The sequence below is a fragment of the Heloderma suspectum genome, chromosome 8 (genome assembly GCF_057233095.1).
Source record: "Heloderma suspectum isolate Gila_16-S chromosome 8, 16-S_ref, whole genome shotgun sequence".
Lineage (NCBI taxonomy): Eukaryota > Metazoa > Chordata > Lepidosauria > Squamata > Helodermatidae > Heloderma > Heloderma suspectum.
The window spans coordinates 37,293,530-37,312,437 of record NC_139465.1 but is presented as its reverse complement, the minus strand read 5'-3'; the positions used below and the strand labels follow the sequence as shown (position 1 = coordinate 37,312,437).

At 44.3% G+C, this 18,908-nt stretch overlaps 1 protein-coding gene across 5 annotated transcripts in view; it reads right to left on the bottom strand.

Annotated features, from left to right (window-relative positions):
- Nucleotides 1-17,089, bottom strand: part of GAN (gigaxonin) — a 53,832-nt gene extending 36,743 nt beyond the window's left edge. For 3 of the 5 annotated variants that reach the window (XR_014784606.1, XM_084811976.1, XM_084811979.1), the window contains exon 1: nt 16,519-17,087. Coding sequence is in view for 4 of the 5 variants with exons in the window: in XM_084811976.1 (XP_084668102.1) it covers nt 16,519-16,694 (176 nt within the window). In the remaining variant the exon portion in view is untranslated. Of the gene's footprint in view, nt 1-16,518 lie in introns of all 5 variants that reach the window. The other 2 variants (XM_084811977.1, XM_084811978.1) reach the window with 1 other exon arrangement.
- Between the last annotated feature and the right edge of the window lie 1,819 nt (nt 17,090-18,908).

The following is an 18,908-nucleotide window of genomic DNA, read 5'->3' as shown; positions in this document are numbered from 1 at the left end:
GTTGGGGGGAACAAAAAAGTGGGGGGGTGAAGCAATCGGAGAATTTTTGCACTGAGAATAGTGGAAGAGAGAGAGACAGCAGGTGTTGTTTGGCTGCCAAGTCCCAGAGAAGTGTGTTTACAAGTAGTCTCCTCTAGCCCCAATTACCCTTTTATTCCTGGTTGGCTGCTATGGGAACAAAATGCTGTACTAGAGAGGACTTTGGTCTGTTCTAGTACAGTTCTTCTTATGTTCTTAACATGACAGTGCTTCTTGATTTACATCTTAATTATGCAATGCACAAACAAATGACAAGGATGCCCATTAGAAACAACTGGAGCTATCTGAAGATTTTTATGTGTGTGTGTGGGGGGGGGGGGTGAGGGGCAGAGATACATTAAATCAGCCTTTCCCAACCTAGTACCTTCCAAATGCTTTGGACTACAGCTCCCAGCATTCCTGACTATTGGCTGTGCTGGCTGAGATGGATGGGAACTGAAGTCCAAAACACTTAAATAAATTTTGCATTTGATTATTATGTGTTAATTCTAGTAGTAAGTTGATGTAGCTCTCACGCTGAATGGTTTTTTGCCAAAGTGGCTCCTGCCTAAAAAATAGTGAAGATCACTGCTCTAACCTCTACACCACACTGCTTGTCATTATGTATGAACCAGGGGTCATGGTTTAAGGCAAACTCTTGTCAAATGTTACACCAACTACAAACCTTGGATTGTTTAGCTGGATTATTTAACTAGCGTGGATTGCTTTGGGTGTCACAATAAGCTAGGGCTCCCAAGAACACTGGCTGGGACTGAGCACTGCACAGTTGCTCCTGCTTAGCTATTCCTGCAAGCGGGAGCAGCTAAACAAACCACGAGTCCTCTGTCCATGGTTTGTTTATTCTGATGTTCAACCTGGGGATTCTGGTGTATCTCTCCCTAAACAAGCTAGAGTCATAAGCCAACAACAAAACATGGCTTATGACTCTGGCTTGTTTGGGGACACACAAGCCAGAATCGCTGATTTGAACATAATAAACCACAAACAAAGGGTCTGTGGTTTGTTTAGCTGCCTCACTTGCAGGAGGAATCAAGAGAGAGTGATTAGGCAGCTTGCACCAGCACACTGCTCAGCCCCAATAAACCAGGGTTCTCTGAACCAGGCTTCTCTCTTATACCACGATTCCTGGTTTGTATGTAATGACAAGCCAGCAATTGGGAAAAGCAAAATGAAATCCTGGTTGAAATCCTGGAGGAAGGGATGGTGGGAGCACATGAGCCTGAGGCTTCACTCAGACTGGCATATGTAGCACTAAATCCCAGCATGGCACTACATGTGAACCAAACCATTGTCTAGGAAGTACACATATTTAGGGGCTAAAGAACTGCAACAGACTCTACAATATTTGTAAGGAACAACAATCTAGCATGCTAAGGTATAACAGAAATGGTAATTCCACTAATAAACAGAAGGGAAGGTGCCAGAACATGTCACCATATGAAGGATAACCTAACTTCCATTAGCCAAAAAACACTCCAAAAATGGTGACATTGTAGCTGCCATTATTACTCTCCTAGTTATGTTCTTACATAAACTCCAGAACTGATTTAAATCCTACTCTGTCATTAAAATTAAGTGGTGAGCGATGTACATGCAATGACTAAGGAGGCTTAGTCATCCATCTCCTCACAGGCTTCAATAAAAACAAAAATGTTATAAAATCAGACAAAGCCAAACACAAAGAAGCAAGACATAATAGGTTGGCCCACACCCTCTTCCACAACAGAAGATAACACTTCAGATTTATTCATGATTCTTTTATGCGAGGTAAAGTTAGGGGTTTCAATCCCATCTTTTAAGACATTTATACATCAGAAGTTAAATTACCACTTTGGAAATTATCATCTGTATTCACACATGGAGTAATGGATATCACTCCTGAAACTACACACACCACATATTCTGTAGCAATGCTTATAATTTAATTACTCAGTCCTCAAAAAACTGTAATTGTAATTTAGAATTGTTATCCAAACAGCCTGACAACAGTCCCATGGGAACTCAGGTTATTCCATTCCCAGAGGCCCACACCTAGCAGAATTCCGTCAAGCAAAAAAAAAAAAATCATGCGCACCTGAGACTAGGCTACATCTATAGCTATTCTAATATACCCATTTACAAGGCTAACTTGCACACCCAGCAATACCCAGGTTATATCATATTTCCACCTCCTGCTAATACTTGATGCATGCATTTGATATAAAGACATATCATAACATGAAACAGAATTATTTTTATTACACTTGGGAGATCTAAATAGATTAAGTAGGATGAAAACAGCCTAGATTGTGTTCTATTTGCCACAGAGGTGGCTAGTGCCCACTGGGACTGGTGGGGCAGACGGCAAGTTCACCAGAGGCGAAGCCAAGGGATCGCAAGAGGAAGAGCAGCCTTTGGAATCCACAGCAGTCAGAAACCTGTATTACAGAAAGGGGAAACTGAGGCACATGAACTTTAAGATCATGAGTGCAAAGCAGGGGGAGGTGGGAAGAATCCACACAAAAGCACTACTTCGGACACACCTTTCTCCTGTTCCAGCAACCACTCCCATTGTACAGGAAATGGAGTTGTTTTATGATCATGAGTGCAAAATACTGTGAAGCAATCCTTAAAACGACACAAAATAATGGTATTTTCAGAGTCACACAGAGAAAAAACCCTTTGGAACCCAGGAGCCAGTTCTAAGTGCATCCAAAGTTCACTCCTTTGCATGTAATCATCACCCGCATAATCATCCACACAGCCACACAAAAGCAGTCCAGGCAGCAATCGACACACACACACACCCCAGTGACAACACACAAACAGAGCAAACACATGCAGACACACCGGAGTCACACACAGATCACTGCTAATCCCCCCATTACTCCAGCCATGGCCCAGAATCCAACCACCGGCAGATTTTTTATGAATGGAAAAAAAGAATCCTTTGGCATTGCAATCAGGCAACGACCAGAGCAGATTTTTTACTAGGCCAAAACAATATTCCCCAAAGCACTGGCAATTTTTTTAAAAGCAAGCAGACAATACCATCGCTGGGAAGATGTTTTACAAGCAATACCAAAAAGCGGGCAAAAATTGCATGCCCAACAAATCACAAGCATTCTAAGAGAAAAAAAAATTGCCCAAGGAACTACACCAGTTTTTTAAAAATAACCAGAAAAAAAGATATAGATCCCCAAAAAGATTAAAGCTGCAGTCCTATCCACTTTCCTGGGTAAAGCCCATTGAACTCAGACTGACTTCTGAGTAGAATTAAATGCAGTGCAGTCTTCCAAGCAAGTCTTTTCGTTTGCCATTTTGGATTTTTTTTAAAGGTGTACAGATTCAAAACACAGATCCATAATTTGTTAAGATCTTGGCGATGGGATGGAACTGGGGGAGGAAAGGCAAAAAAGGAGAAGGGAAAGACAGAAACAAACAAATGACAAAGGTGTTTCTTCCCAAAGGGGTAGAGAAGTGTGGTGACAAACTCAGTTGCAATTTATGAAGAAGTCCAAGCTGAGGTCCCCCAGAGAAAACAGTGAATTCAATACAAAACAAAAAACGGGGATTGGGAGGGGGAAGAATGCTGACTTCTTCCAAAAAGGGTTGTTTTTAATTCCAGCAGTCTTGGGGGCGGGGGGAATTGAGGGGGGGAGGGAGAACAACAAAGGCATGAGGGACTTTAGGAATCACTTGAGGTTCAGGGAGGACTTGGCTTAAGGAGAATGCAAAATGCACTGCAAGGGGATATACAAAGGAGTTGAGAGTTTAAAACTGCCAGGCCAGACAAGGTCAAACAGCAAAAGATAAAAGTTACCTACCTTTTAAAATCTGGATTTTCTTGATGAGTTGGATGCCTGCCTACCCGCCTCACTCTCTCTCTCTCTCTCTCTCTCACACACACACACACACACACACACACAAGGAGAAGGAAGGAACCAGCCACCATTCCAGCACACCGCTCTAAAAGAAACATGGCTGGATCTGAGATCGCTTGGATGCAGCAGCAAGCAGCAGCCCACTCACCCACCAAGCACTCAGATTCCGATTGGAGCAGCAGCCAATTCAGCAACCTTGCTTGTCCAGGAGGTGTCCCTCATGATCGCCCAGCACTTGACCTCCTCCACTGGGAAAAGTCACTTTCAATTGGCTGACTCAGCCTGGGACCTGAGCTGAGGAGCATTCGGTGTGCAAGCCCTCCAGGAAGCCAAGCACGCGCACACGTAGTTGTCAAAATGAAGTTGCTGTCCAGTTCCTTCTTTGTCTTCCTGGTCTGCAGCCATAGCGCAGCAGCAGCGGTATTACCGCACTGCAATTTGCAAGCAGGGAATCAAGGGAGAGGGGCGGGATTAGCAATTTGCAGCCCCCCATCCCACCCCTGGTTCTCACTGTCCCTGATTTGCCAGCCATTGAATTCATAGCCATCACTTTAAGGTTTATAAGAACATTAATTAGCCTTTATACAGCACTTTCAAGGGTTCAAAACACTTCATATACATTATCTAGTTGTGATCCTTACAATCACCCTGTAAAGGTAAATTGGTATTATTATCCTCATATTTCAGATGAGGAGCTGAGGCAAAGGGAGAGTCCCTTGTCTCAGGCTAACTGAGGCAGAGGTGAAATATGAACTAAAGACTTCCTGATTCATAGCTCCATTTGTTTATTTACTGTAGTTTTAGCCTGCTTTTCAGATAATTATTGTCTCCCAAAGGAGTTCAGACCATTAAAAAGAGAGGCGAAGGCCTGCCACCAGGCTTATAAACTAAAAAAAAAAAGACACACCAAGGAAGGAGAGCAAAGGGGAAAGGTAGAGGAGGGAGATCAGTTCTTCAAGGCCAGAACAAAGTGGTAAGCTATAAGCAGGCATTTATCTCCAGTTTGGGCCAGGGTGATCTTCCTTTGCTGGTGTTCTTGCCTGAATAGCAAGTGGTGACTCTTGTTCCTTTGGCCAATGGATGGAGCCAGAGTGCTCTTTCACCTTGCTCGTGCATTCCCAGGGTAACAGCCAGTTCGGGCTAAGTGTTCTGACTGGCAGGGAAGGCGGGCGAGCCCCCTTTATCTGCTCCTTCTCTGGCCAATGGATGGGGTCAGACTGGTCTCCCACTCCATTCCTGGGAGGCAGGGGGTGCCGCTTCCCAGTAGCCCTAGATCCCCAGGCCAATGGCACTAAAGCTACACTAGCTTTCACACAAGTTAAGATTAACTATTCTCCACTAGAAGTATACATTGCTTTCTCTAATACTGTCCCCAAATTCTGTTAGAATTTTCCTACTGGTGTCTGTACATTAGGGGTGAACAACTGATGCTTCCTGGGCCAAACTCAGCCCTCTAAATGGTGCCATCTGATCTTGCCACAACTGCCAACCTCACAGGTTGAAAATTAGTAGGGAAGAGCAGCAACTGTGGTAAAGGACTAGATAGCAGGCCATTATACCACCTAGCTCAGGTATAGTGAGCAGCTTTAAATCACCTAGCTCAGAGCTGTCTATATTGACTGACAGAAGCTCTCCACGGTTTCAGACACTGGGCTTTTCCAGCTCTACCAGAAGATGTTGGAGATTGAACACGGGACCTTTTGCATGCAAACCACGTGCTCTGCACTGAACTACAGCCATTTCCCCCAAAGAGCCCTCTCTGTTATAGCTACCCACCTGACCTCAGAAGGTGATGGTAATGTAGAGAATGGCAGGCAGGTTCATGAGAAAGAAGCCTTGGCCAAAACACACGGGTCCCTGACCAGGCAAAGAGCAGAAATAAGAGAGAAACATGACAATATTTATATTAGCAAAGCCGGAGATTAATTTTAGATGATGCACTAGGTAAAAAGGTCAATTGAAACCAAATTGTGTCTACAATCACCATTTTGAAACTGTGTCTATACTGCAGATTCATGGCCACGAGCCTGGCTTGCAAATAACTGGAACCATCACACTACCTAGGAGTATAACTGAAAACTTTTGATCATGCAGCCCACTTGCCTTCTGCACTCCAGAATTATACCTAGTTAAGTGACAGATTTCTGTTTCATTCGCTCTCTAAGCACATTCAAAGATACTAAGTAAGATCATTGACTGGAAGGTTAAAGATGCAATTCTATGCATGCTTATTAGGAAGTGTCACTGAACAGAGTGGGAATTCTTTCTGAGTAAACATGCAGACAATGAGCTCTACTGTACAGATCTTCCCAGAAGCAAGTGGCTGGTAGTAACTAACTAGATAAAAACTGTGTTGCTTCACAAGATGGAAAGTAAGTCAGTCATCTATTGGGTGGGTAGAGTTCCAAATATTTGTAATTTGAGAACTGAACACATTGTAGAGCTCTGGTAACTGGAGGTCATTTAAAGTCACATATTGTCTATCCTGAAAGGCGGCTTTAAACACCCATTAAATAATAAATGTTGTCTCTGTCATTAATTTTGGTGAGATTAATGACAACATCTCCTGAATCCTAGTGCCTAATCCCTGGATCTACTAGGAAGCCCACAATAATAGATAACTTCTGAGGTTAAGCATTATAAATGGCATATTTCCCCACATGGTTCTTTTACACTTACATTTTACATTTAACTATATGACCCAATTCCAGTGTAACAACCCAGTTTCATCATACGAGCCATGGCCCTGCGTGCTCCCTCCTCCTGTTCCTTGCTCCTTCACATGTGAGAAGGAGATTAGACGCTTCCAGTCACAACTTGCAACAAAAAGTCATGTCATCTCAATAAGGTAGACTAACTTTGTTCAAACCAGTTTTTTTTTTTTTTTTAAACAAGTAAGGGTAGCATCTGAAAACCAGGGGCTGCCAAAAGAAGTATCATAGCTCCCGTACATTTTATGCACATCCACAGGCTTCTTTGTCATGTTATTTTGGGTTGGATGATGTGGTCACATTGTTTTGGAAATGTGAGGAGGCTGTTGCAGGCATGAGGAAGATCGATGGAAATAAATATTGGGAATAAGACTGTCCAAGTTCATCTTGTTAAGCACATCAACATGACAAATACATATGGCTTGTTTATAAAATCCAGATTCAGCAGAAGTTATATTAGGGGAGAATCCATAGGTGACTAATCCATTAATCATTCTGTTGACTATTACTAGTCATTCCCAAGTCAGTTTGCTTCTCTAGGGAACTATGAATACATCCAGAGATAACTTTTTTTTTGGTCTTTTTAAAAACACATACAATTCCATGATCACTTATCCTGGGATGAAAGAGAAGGGGTTTTTTTTGTTTTTGTTTTTAACAGTCTTGCTGCCAGGAGTGTTCTCTTTCAGCTCACTTTCCTCTCAGACTCATAATTGGTAAATGTAAGAAATCAGAGGCTGAAGTAAATTCAGGATACCTGAGTATGACACCAAATATTCCAGGATACCCAATAATGAAAACAGATGCTTAGATTATAAATCATTATTGCTGTATTCCCAGAACAGTCATGCTGTGAGGGTGCTAAGCAAGTTTCCAGCATCTTTGCAAACCTACAGTTTCCAGGGATATTCCAAGGGAAGATGACAATAGCCATTACAATTTAATATTATAGTATAGACATATTGTTAACAAAGCCTTATCATTTCCAACAACTGTGCAGCTGGGATTTGTTTTTTGGCAATTTTAATTCTCCTTCTTGTCCCCTCGCTTAGGGCAACAGGCTTTTTGTCTGGTTCTGGCCTCTCCCTTTCTTAATTAGACATGTGGGTTGACATTCATTTTACATGCATCAGCATTTCCATTTCCCTAGACTACCCAGGGGCATAGTACATATACTAGCAAAATGCCCTACTATAAAACATGTTTAGGGTTCATCTCCTTACATGGAATCCTGACGTATTAATAGGACAGTGACAGAATGACGTCCACTGCAAAAATACTGTACTTAATGTAAAAGTATGTGCTGTTACACTTGTTAAACCATCCTTACCAGAATACAATCACCATCTAAATAAAAACCTTCCTTACAGCTTAATGGCATCTGTAAGATGCTAAATTCAACTACAATGTAAAAGTTAAGTCCTAATTCTGTGAATGGGAAAACAAACCTCTGAACTAGGCTTGAAAACCCATGTTTAACCAGTAATTAGCATGGTCTGCATCTCCTGTCTAGGATGGACCATTTTTTCTCCCACTGGTCCTGTGCAGATATAGTGAGACTTTTAAGCCTGCAGCATGATACAAGTGAAAAATAAATAAATAATTCATCTGCTGAATGCTTGTAATAAATTGTTAAAGGAACAGGTGCCTTGCTAAGAGAACAGACTATATGAAATGAAAAATGCTTTAGTTAGGCTACTTCCTCTTTTTACTAAGGTCAAATTAAATGTACGCTAAGCCAGGGCAACTTGTGGCCTTACAGATGTTTCGGTCTACAATTCCCATCAGCCCTAGCCAGCATAGCCAATGGTGAGGGATGATGGGAGTTGTAAACTAAAACATCTAGAGGGCCACAAGCAGCCCATCCTTGTGCTAAGCCCACATCTGTAAAACCATGCTTAGTATGTGCCTGGTTTTGTGTGTGAAGAAGCAGCCACAAAGGGCCCAGATATGGAGAAGGACTTCAGTGCAGAGGAGGGGTTAACCATTTTCTCCCTACATTTTCCAGCAGGAATCCGCCCCCCTCCCAATGCCACAACGATTTGATTTATTTATTGTTATTGATAATACTTACATACTGCTTAATATAATAAAATCTCTTAAGTGGTAAACAGCACCTCCAGAAGAATTCGCAGTTCCAGGGGTGTACTCTGAGTAGGAAACTGGCATGAAGAAGAAAGGCTTAAAACACTCTCTCAGCGGTCCTGATCCAGATCAGGGCCCTGAATGGCTCCCTCTTCTCAAGTGCCTAGTGTCAAGCACACTTAAAAATGTTTAGCATAACAAGTAGTTTGAACCTAAGAATATGCAATTTTGCGCGCTCTCTCTCTAGTTACCATTTTGTCTGGAAGAGAACTCTGCATGGCTCACCTCTTGCACACTTCTGCATCCACAGAAACTGATTCAATAAACGATCTCATCTTTTTCATCTTTAATTCTCAGGAACAGATATGTAGTCAAATACAACCATTTGCAAACATTTCCCCCCTATTGTAGATGGGGAGAGAAAACCTATGGCTCCCAGACAGCATCTAGGGGGCCACAGGACATTCTGGATTCCTGGGTTCAGCCCAGGAGTCCGAGCTCCCTCCCACCTCGCCCTTCCAACTGACATGGAGGGAACCACACCAGCAATCTCAGAAAGGAGAGAAAGGGGGCATGCTGACAGGCGGGGAGGGACTGGGGAGGTCAGTTTACTAGGAATCCTCCAGCCTCCCCAGCCTTCTACCTTCCCCCTCCCAGACACCTCATCTAGACAGACAAAAGTGCCCATCTTGCGAAAATGCAGGGCAGAAGGAGTGCGGAGGCAAAGGTCACGTTCTCCTGTTCTGCATAGGATGCCCATCAGCCTCCGAATTTGGAGGCTGACAGGTATCCCAATAGGTCTGCACCCTAAATCTATTGTGTGTGCTCTGCCACACACTGGAGAAATTGTTTCACTAGACCTCATTACTAGCTAGCAAAGGCTAAGGCTGACCAAGTCCCACTGGACAAACTGTTCATGTTTTCTGGATTGATACTAATTATAGTGCACACATTCTTTTTTTTTAAATAAAGGTCCCAAATAATATTGGTTAATCTGCTGCTGAAACCACTATCCGTTAAAGGCAGTCTATGCTAGGAATATAAAGTTTCCGTATTTCCAGGATGTCCAAGATACATGAGAGGTTTGCACGATAAAATATAGTTTAAACATTAACATGCTACAAGAGAGTTTAAAGTTTAAAGTTGAGCTGAACACATCTGAATTCTGTTCAACATAAGAAAAACCATACTGGATGAGACAAAAGGCCTTTCTAGACCAGTATTCTGTTTAAGCCCACAAACAGGACATAAGGGCAGTAGCACCCTCTCATGTTCTGTAGCAAATGGTGTGCAGAGCATACTGCTTCTGATCCTAGAGGTGATATATCACCATCATGACTAGTAGGTATTAATAACCTTATCCACCATGAATTGGCTAATGCACATTTAAAGCATTAACATTTAGGGGTTAAATAACCCAGAGCTAACTAAACAACAAGCCATAGGTTAACTCTGGGTTCTTTAACCCCTACACAAACCCAGAGTTTCCAGGTTTGCACATCATGAAACAACAGGCTGGCAGCCATCACTAGAATTTGTGGAAGCAAATTCCATTGTCTAACTCTGTACTACCTAAAGTACTTCCTTTTATCTGCCCTTGATCTCCCACTGTTCAGCTTCCTTGGATGGCTCTGGGTTCTAGTAGTATAAGAGAAGGAGATGTTTTTCTAACTATCCACTTTCTTTGCATCATGCACCATTTTGAACACCTCTGTCATGTCCCCCCTTACTCACCTTTTTTTCCAAGTTAGAAAGCCCCAAACGTTATAACCTTTCTTCATAGGGGAGTTGCTCCAGACTCTTGATCATTTTGGTTGTCCCTTCCTGCACATTTCCCAACTCTATAATATTCTTTTCAGGTGTGGTGACCAGAACTGTAGACAGTATTGCAAGTGTGGTGGCACCATAGATTTCTGTAAGGGCATTATTATATTGGCAGTTTTATTTTTGATTCCTTTCCAAATGATCCCAAATACGGAATTTGCCTTTTTCACAGCAGTCACACATTGACCTGGTTCACACGATCATGTTAATCATGGGCTGTTTGTGAGCATGCCGGAGTGAGAGAGTGTGCTGGTTCCTGCCCACTCCCATTTTGAATTAACAACCCAGGAATGCCCCATTGCTAAGTTGTTTCATGATGTGCAAACCTGGAAACTCTGGGTTTGTGAAGGGGTTAAACAACCCAGAGTTAACCTATGGCTTGTTGTTTAGTTAGCTCTGGGTTATTTAACCCCTAAACAACCCAGAGTTTCTGGGTTCACACATCATGACACAACCTAGGAATGGGGTATTCCTGGGTTGTTAATTCAAAGCAGAACTGGTAGGTGGGTGGGAGGCAGAATGCTTGCTCACTCTCCCATGTGCCCCTGCCAATTTCTGGGTTTAACAACCCAGGAATTGGTCATGACAGGCAAGCCAGGTCACTCAGTCAACATTTTCAGTGAGCTATGCACCAGAACTCCAGGATTACTTTCTTGGTCAGTCACTACAGCTCAGACCCCACCAGAAACATCTTCACCTTTACCCCCTAGGGATGATTGACCTGAAACAGAAGTTCCACAGCTCCTGTCAGCTTTCACCCAGAGTTCAGTTCTAGCTGCTGCACCACCTTTTTAATGTTATGCGCTAGCAATCTGGTTTCAGTTTGTTTCAAGTTAGCCCATCCCTTTTGTACAGGCCTGGCTTGTCTCAAAGCATTCCCCAGTGCCTAACAAATTTAAACCATTGAAACCCCTCAGCTTCGCCTATGTAGGTCATCCTGTGTGTGAAACAAATGGTATTTCAAAGAAATCTACCATGGAGGTCCTAGCTTTCAACCTCATACACAGAAACCTAAATGTAGGTTCCAGAAACTCACAACTACATTTCCTCATGTCATTAATGCCAATGTACATTATGACCACAGATTCCACCCCAGCACTATCTACCAGGCTATCTAGACAACATGTGATATCTACATGTTGGCCAGCAATTCACCATGTGTTCTATATACCTGTCACAAACCCAGCTATCTATGTTTCTGATTGGGTGTCCCACTGCCATGAGCCCCCCGCACCCCAGAGGCATACCCTCGGCATGAGACGTTATTTGTTCTTCCCCCTACAAAATAGGTCGCTTGTAAGGGACCGTTCCCTCTTCCTCCAAGTGACGTTCTCCTTCACCAAGACCCTCATTCTCCATGACTGCAGAGGAGCTGTCAGCCTGGGACTGGGATGCTATTATCATGCCCCTGAAGGTCTTGTCCACAAACCTCTCTGCTTTCCTCGGTCAACAACCTTGGCTTCAAGGAAACAATAACGTGTTCCCCAAGGGCCAGGAGCTCATTGCACCAAGGGCACACCCATAACTTCTGTCCAGCAGACAGACAGTCATACATGTGACACTTGGTGCAATACACTGGACAGCTTTCACAACCCTGCTGGCTTTCTACCTTCACCAACATTTTTTAATTGGTTTATTTACCTGAAAAACTCAGTAAGTGCTAGCAGAAGACAGAGAAGAATTAACTGCCCTGTCCTCCTTGCCCTGTTCCTGAACACACACAGGTGCTCAACTCACTTCTGTGCTTAACTTCTTTTGTATCTTGATGCTTCACCACTGAGGGCCCCTTGCAAGCCTGTCCTACATTTACAGACCTGGCTAGCCTCTCCCAACTGCTGCTGCAACCTATTAGATTAGAAGGCCTCATTTAAAAAGTGTGTGTACGTCTCTACCATTGGGCTGCACTAGACTCCGGTGAGTAGAAAACTAGGTCAAATACTAGAATGCAGATTTTTATCATTTGGATGATCAAAGTGGATGATGGGCAATGAGTAGGAGATTAGGAAGATGATATAGTTTGAGCTCCTCTGGAAATGCAAGGGGCTGCGTCATTATGAACCTGGCTAAATGTTCACTTTCTAGACTCAGCCAGCTTTTAAAAACTGAACTAAAAGCTAAACTCTTAATTTGGACTGTCTATACCTATAGTTAATGTTCAAGGTTAACACTAGTCCGCTGCAGAGCCTTTAAGTATCATCTAGGTATCCATGTATAATCAGCATCATAACAATTGACATCAAAGGTGGCAACAAACCTAAAATAATTGTAGAGCAAGCTTTTCTTACATTTAAACCTATAAAGCAGGATAATAACTAACCTATAAATTCTGCCAGACCAATAAACTATCTGGTGAAATGACTGTTGCCAAACAACTAATACTTAACAAAGCTTATTTGTCATATCCCTTCCAAAAGTGGCAAAGTGCATTAATGCAGGTTAAATAGAACAGTGACTGAATATTCAACATTCATTTACCTAAAATTACTTATAAAATCAGACAAAGCAGAGAACAAACTAGTGCTGAAATGCTGTAGCCAGGCTCTTCCTATTGGGTAAAGTAGCTGGAGATGATGAATTTCATTTATTTATTAGTTCCTCACAAGTAGGGAACACCAAACCACCACTCTCCCTCCAAAGGTGTCACAATATTGTGTAAACACTAAGTTGCATCCTATAATAATGGATTTTAAACTTATAATATCCAGTCAGCTTTTAGATAGGTGTGTTGTGTTGCTTTATTTGAAATGCGTATTTAAAACATATATTTAAAGTGAAGCACAGGAATGGGAGAGGAATTGCATAGTTAAAACTATATATAACACAACATCTTCAACTTCAAACATAAGTCGTATTTTTGCAACATCTATGTAACAGATTGTGAAACTCCCATCTCAGCTGTTTACTGCCAGTCTTAATAATGCCACTATTTCTTTCTTTAAACAGTAAAGTAATTTTTAGCACACAAAGCACGAATCTCCCAAGATGCTGCATTTCGATTAGTTGCCAGCCAATTGTTTTAAAACTCCCCTCACACACACACACAACACACACACACACTGCCATCTTTGATCTTTGCAAATGAGGCTAGGTTTGTCAGAGTGAACTGGAAATGCTGATGGTAACCTCAATGTGTAATGTTGGTAAACAAATTATGAGACTCTCTGTATCACTTTACACCCCAGGAGAAAGGAAACACGGGCAGTGTGGGAGCATGAGCAGGAAGGGAACTTGGCAATAGGCTCCCCAACACAGCATACTCACCCAGACGCTACGCGCCTGCTGTACTGCGTTGGTCAGAGCCTAGGTTTCTTCCTGCCTCTCTGAATCATAAAGTACAGCTACATGCTTTCTCTTGTTTATAGCACAATGAGATGAATGTGCTTTTAAGGAGCTTAGAGAATTAAAGGACATGATATACAAGATTGGGTCGGAATGAAAATGTAGAACTCTATGTATCCAACTTATCTATGGGCATATTCAGTGTTTTAGGACTTTATGCCAGCGCTTTTTAATCTACTGTCATTTTCTATTCTTGGAAAAATGTGTAGAGAAGTAGAAAATCACAGGCTGGGCCAGGGTGGGGCAGGGGAGAGGAAGAGAGAGAAGGGAGTGAGCAGCTAGACTGCTAGCTAACCAACTGGGTCAACAAGAAATGAGAGAATCCATAAAAGTGAAGAAAGAGATGGAAAAAGAAAACATTTCAATCCAGGATGTGGTTCTTAGTTAATAACCTTGCACTTGGTACGGACAGATTTTTTACACTGTTCGTATGCAATTTCTTATCTGGTTTCCCTTAAACTATGCTCCAAGGACACGGTGTGAGGGCACACAATGCAGAAACCTTGCTGAAGCAGGTCTGGGTTTGGTCAGTGCCTACATGGAAGACTGTGTGGGAACCTTATGTGAGCTGCCTTGAATTCTATGTTGGAAGGAAAGTGGGACATAAAATGCAATAAAATAATACCCCCTTTTCCCACATCACCTCATATTCATTTTACAACCTTCTCCCAGGGTTTTCAATAAAGCTTGCAGCATTCATATATTAACTATGTGTTCCCCCTATGAATAATTATATACACAAATAACCCTGCAGGACTGTGAGGGGCTTGTGAAGCTCCTATAAATGACTAACTAGGCGTACTTTTCAAGATTGCTAAATGTGGGATAACTGTTAATGGTTTTAATTATAACAGTTTCCCTATCTATCTATCTAGGTGGTAGAAAAGTGTATTGTTTCCATCCTTATGGAAGCAAACCAGGAAAAGCTTTCTGCCTGTCACACAGCTTTTAAAGGTTCAAGTACCATGCCATCAAAACAAGTTGGCATCCCAGTTTCAAGAATGAGTCTTCATGCTGCCAAGAAGTCCTGAGCTTCAGTCCTGGCACACAGTGCTTAATTTGTACAATGAGTGGTCATGGAGCTCAGGGCTAATTGGAAGCCTCCGTTTCTTATGCCTAAAGATGCATGTTGGGAGGGAGGGTGCAATTCATTAGTACTGATAGGGAGAGACAGTCTGGACATGCTAGGGAAAACTTTCCTCACCAGTTAGGCAGAACACTTACGAATTTGTCCATAGACCTATCAGCCATCATAGCTAAATGGAACATCCATGTTTTAGAAAAAGGGTGGATAATTTGTGGCCTTGCAGATGTTTTGGCCTACAATGCTTACTAAGAATATTAGAAGAGCCCAGCTGGATCAGAACAATGGTCCATTTCATCCAGCATCCTGTTTCCAACAATGGGTAACATCTGGTTCACGCTGGATTTAGACACTGTTAGTTCACCCTGAAAAAGACAATATTCTCTGGGGGAGGGGTTGATCGTTCCTAAACTTTACATTCTTCATTTATCGTTTTATTTTTAAAATAATGATATAAAAGCATCACCCTAAAAAACTCTAGGATGCCGGTATCCTCTGGGAGACCCTTTGTGTCTTTTCTGATGGCCAGTGAAGTGGTGGTGCCTGTAGCTGCCACCAACTCAAAACATCCAAAGAACCCAGCTGGATGACACCAAGGTGGATTCTTCTAGCCCAGTATCCTATTTCTAAAAGTGGGCAGCCAAGGAGCTGTAAAAAAACATCTATTTGGCCTCTTTTGGAAACAGGATGGTGGGAGAGATGGACCCACTTTGGTCCTTTCCAGCAGGGCTCTTGTGATGTGCTTAATAACATTGCCTTCTTAGGCACAAACTGGAAGACCTGTTTCAACAAGCCAAATGTTGGATTTTAGGTGTCTACCTTCCAGCTTCCCAGAGACATCTAATTGACCACTGTTACTGATAGAAACTTGGTCACAGGTTCCCAGGGCTCCGTTTCTCACTGGGAAGCAAAAAGTTCACTCTGTACATGCTCAAGGCACCATCTTTATTACTTAATGACTGGATTTATATTCCACCTTTTTTCCAAGGACCTGAAGGCAGAATACACGGTGTGCGTGTCCCGCAATTTTATCCTCACAACAACCCCATGAAGTAACTTAGGATCATGGACCCCAAGGTCCACCACCAAGCTTCATGGCTAAATAGGGAACTGAACCCGTTTCTCCAATTCTAGACCAGCACTCTAACCATTACACACCATTGCTTCTCTAACTGCCTCAGGCTGAGGCCTATCCAATCATGCTCCAAGGTGATATTATTACCACTAGTGCCGCCGCCACTAATAATAGTAGTAGTAATAATAATATAATGAGATGCCTTGAGCATGTGCAGACTCCCTCTAAGCAGGGCATGTCCCCCACACTCGCCTCACCCTCCAGCTTAGCCTTCCCCAAACCGGCGCCCTCCAGGTGTTGGACTACACCCCCCAGCACCCCCAGCTACCTGGGGATGCTGGGAGGTGTAGTCCAACACCCCCGCAGGGCGCCAGGTTGAGGAAGGCTGCGGCTAGCCACTGGTATACGGGGGGCGGAAAGTACACTCCGCACATGCTCATGGCATTGCGCGCCCACCCCAACTCACAGGCCCGGGGCCCCTCCAAAGCCAGGGCGCACCTGATGTAAGGGCTGGCGGCCGCCAGGATATTGGTCTGAACCGGGATCTCCTCGCCCTCGAGCACCAGGTGGGCGTCGCAGAAGCGGCCCTCCTCGCGGAAGGAGCTCAGCGCCCGCAGGAGCCGGGCCGGGTGCTGGGGGTCCGACACGGCGCTGCCCGGGGCCGCGCTCGACATCGCGGCGTCCCCGCTCGCCTCGCCGCCCGACTCTTCCTCGGCTTCGGCGGCGGCGGCGCCTGCTTCTCCTCGCTCCTTCCCGCCCTTCTGTTTCCCCCTCGCGGGCCTGCGGTCGCCGCCAGGCCCGGCCGGCCGGCCTGTCCGCCGCCTCACACGCACACCACCGCGCGCGGGCCGAGCTGCCTCAGCGGCTCCCGGCGCGCCTCAGCCCGCCGCCGCCGCCGCCGCCGCCGCTCCCTGCCCGCCTGCTCGCCTCCGAGCCGGTCCCCACCATAACTCCCCAGCCCCGGCTTCGGCCTTGACATCATCTCTCCGCGCCGCCCCCATCCCGCTCCGACTCCGCCTGTCAGGGAGGAGGAGCCGCGGCCCTAGGCCCGGCCCGGCCCGGCCCGGCGGCGACGCTGAGCGACGGGGCTGTTGGAGCCGGGGCGTCTTTATTTCCTTATTACATTTATATCCCGCCCCTCCGCTCCGCACGGACCCAAGGCGGCTCACATCATCCGCCTCTCCATTTTATCGTCACAACAACCCTGCGAGGTAGATTAGGCCCAGAGTCAATGACTGGCCCAAAGTCGCCCAATGGCCGAATGGGGACCAGAAGTTGGTATCCGCAGGACTATACCAGCACTCTAACCACGGCACCGCACTGGCTGTCACTGATTTCCCCCTCCAGGGGTAGTATCCGATGTGAGTTCTGCTTAAGAGTAGACCCATTGAAGCGAATAAGGCTTCAGTTAGTTAGTTGGGGGTTGGACTCGATGGTCTTATAGGCCCCTTCCGACCCTACTATTCTATGATTCTAGCCCTGGTGAACTTAAGCCCTATTCATTTCAGTGGGTCTACTCTGAGTTGGACTAACATTGCATGCTAACTGGGCGGAACTGCATGTGTCACCCTCACCCGCACGTTCGTTCATTCATTACATTCCTGTACCGCCCAACAGCTGAAGCTCTCTGGGCAGTTTACAAAGATTAAAAACCTTAAAAATACTGAATGATGCATAATATAAAAACAGTTTAGCTACAAACATATAAATGGGGCAGACACACATACATGCACACATATCCAAACAATATCCCATGACCTGATTACAAACCTACCATATGCTGCCAAATGCTTGGGTGTAGTGGAAGGCCTTAATCTGGTGAAAAAAAGATAATGTTGGTGCCAGATGGGCCTCGCTGGGGAGTTCATTCTATAACCGGGGGGCTGCTACCGAGAAGACCCTCTCCCTTGTTGCCACCTTCCAAGGCTCCCTCGGAGGAGACATCTGATCTGGAGAAGGGCTTTAGACAATGAGACAGGAGGTGCTCCATCAGGTATGTAATAATCATAATGACTTCGTCCTTTCCCTCTTCATTTCAGCCCCCATGCACATACAAAGGAGGGGTCAAGGCAGTCTGCACATGCTCAAAGGCATGGTAAACGAACAAGGAAGGGCATGATCCTATGCATTCTGGGAGTGGTAGGACGTTTTTCCTGTCTAAACATGCATACGATTGTGCCTGAAGAATGTTAACACAGATTCTCCATGTGTTATTTGGAAGTAAGCCGTTGTGCTCGGTGGCCTTGCTCCCCCAGTAAGTGTACATATAGGATCACTATCTATATTTGTGGCATAAGCTTTCATGGAAGCCTCTTCATCAGATACATTATGGCTGCAATCCTATACTTACTATTCGACTCAATAGGGTCAAATTACTTCCAAGTAGGAATATATAGGATGTTATTTTATTTATTATTACATTTATATCCCATCTTTTTTTTTTTCCTTTTGCAAGGTCCTCCTCTCCATTTCACCTTCACAACACCCCTGTGAGGTAGGTTAGGCTGAGAGTTGGTGACTGGTCCAAAGTCACCCAGTGAGCTTCATGGCCAAGTGGGGAATATAATTTGGGGCTCCCTGGTCCCAGTCCAACCACTACACCACATTAGATTGCACTGTAAGTGTCCAAAGTTGGCAGAAGGAGAATGAGAGTACAGAGGGCGGGTGGAGGGAATGTAAACAGTGTGGCCAACCCCCCCATAAAATGCCACTTCCTTGTTGGGCCCATTGCTGATTTTGAGGAGCAGGCTCTAGCCTGGGGCACTCGGCATGGTATATCTAACTCAACGGCTGAAATAAATAGTACAAAGTTCATATGGCACGAATACATACCGATTTGCATATCCTAGCATGCAGATTTGTAGTATTAAATCATAGGTGCACAACCC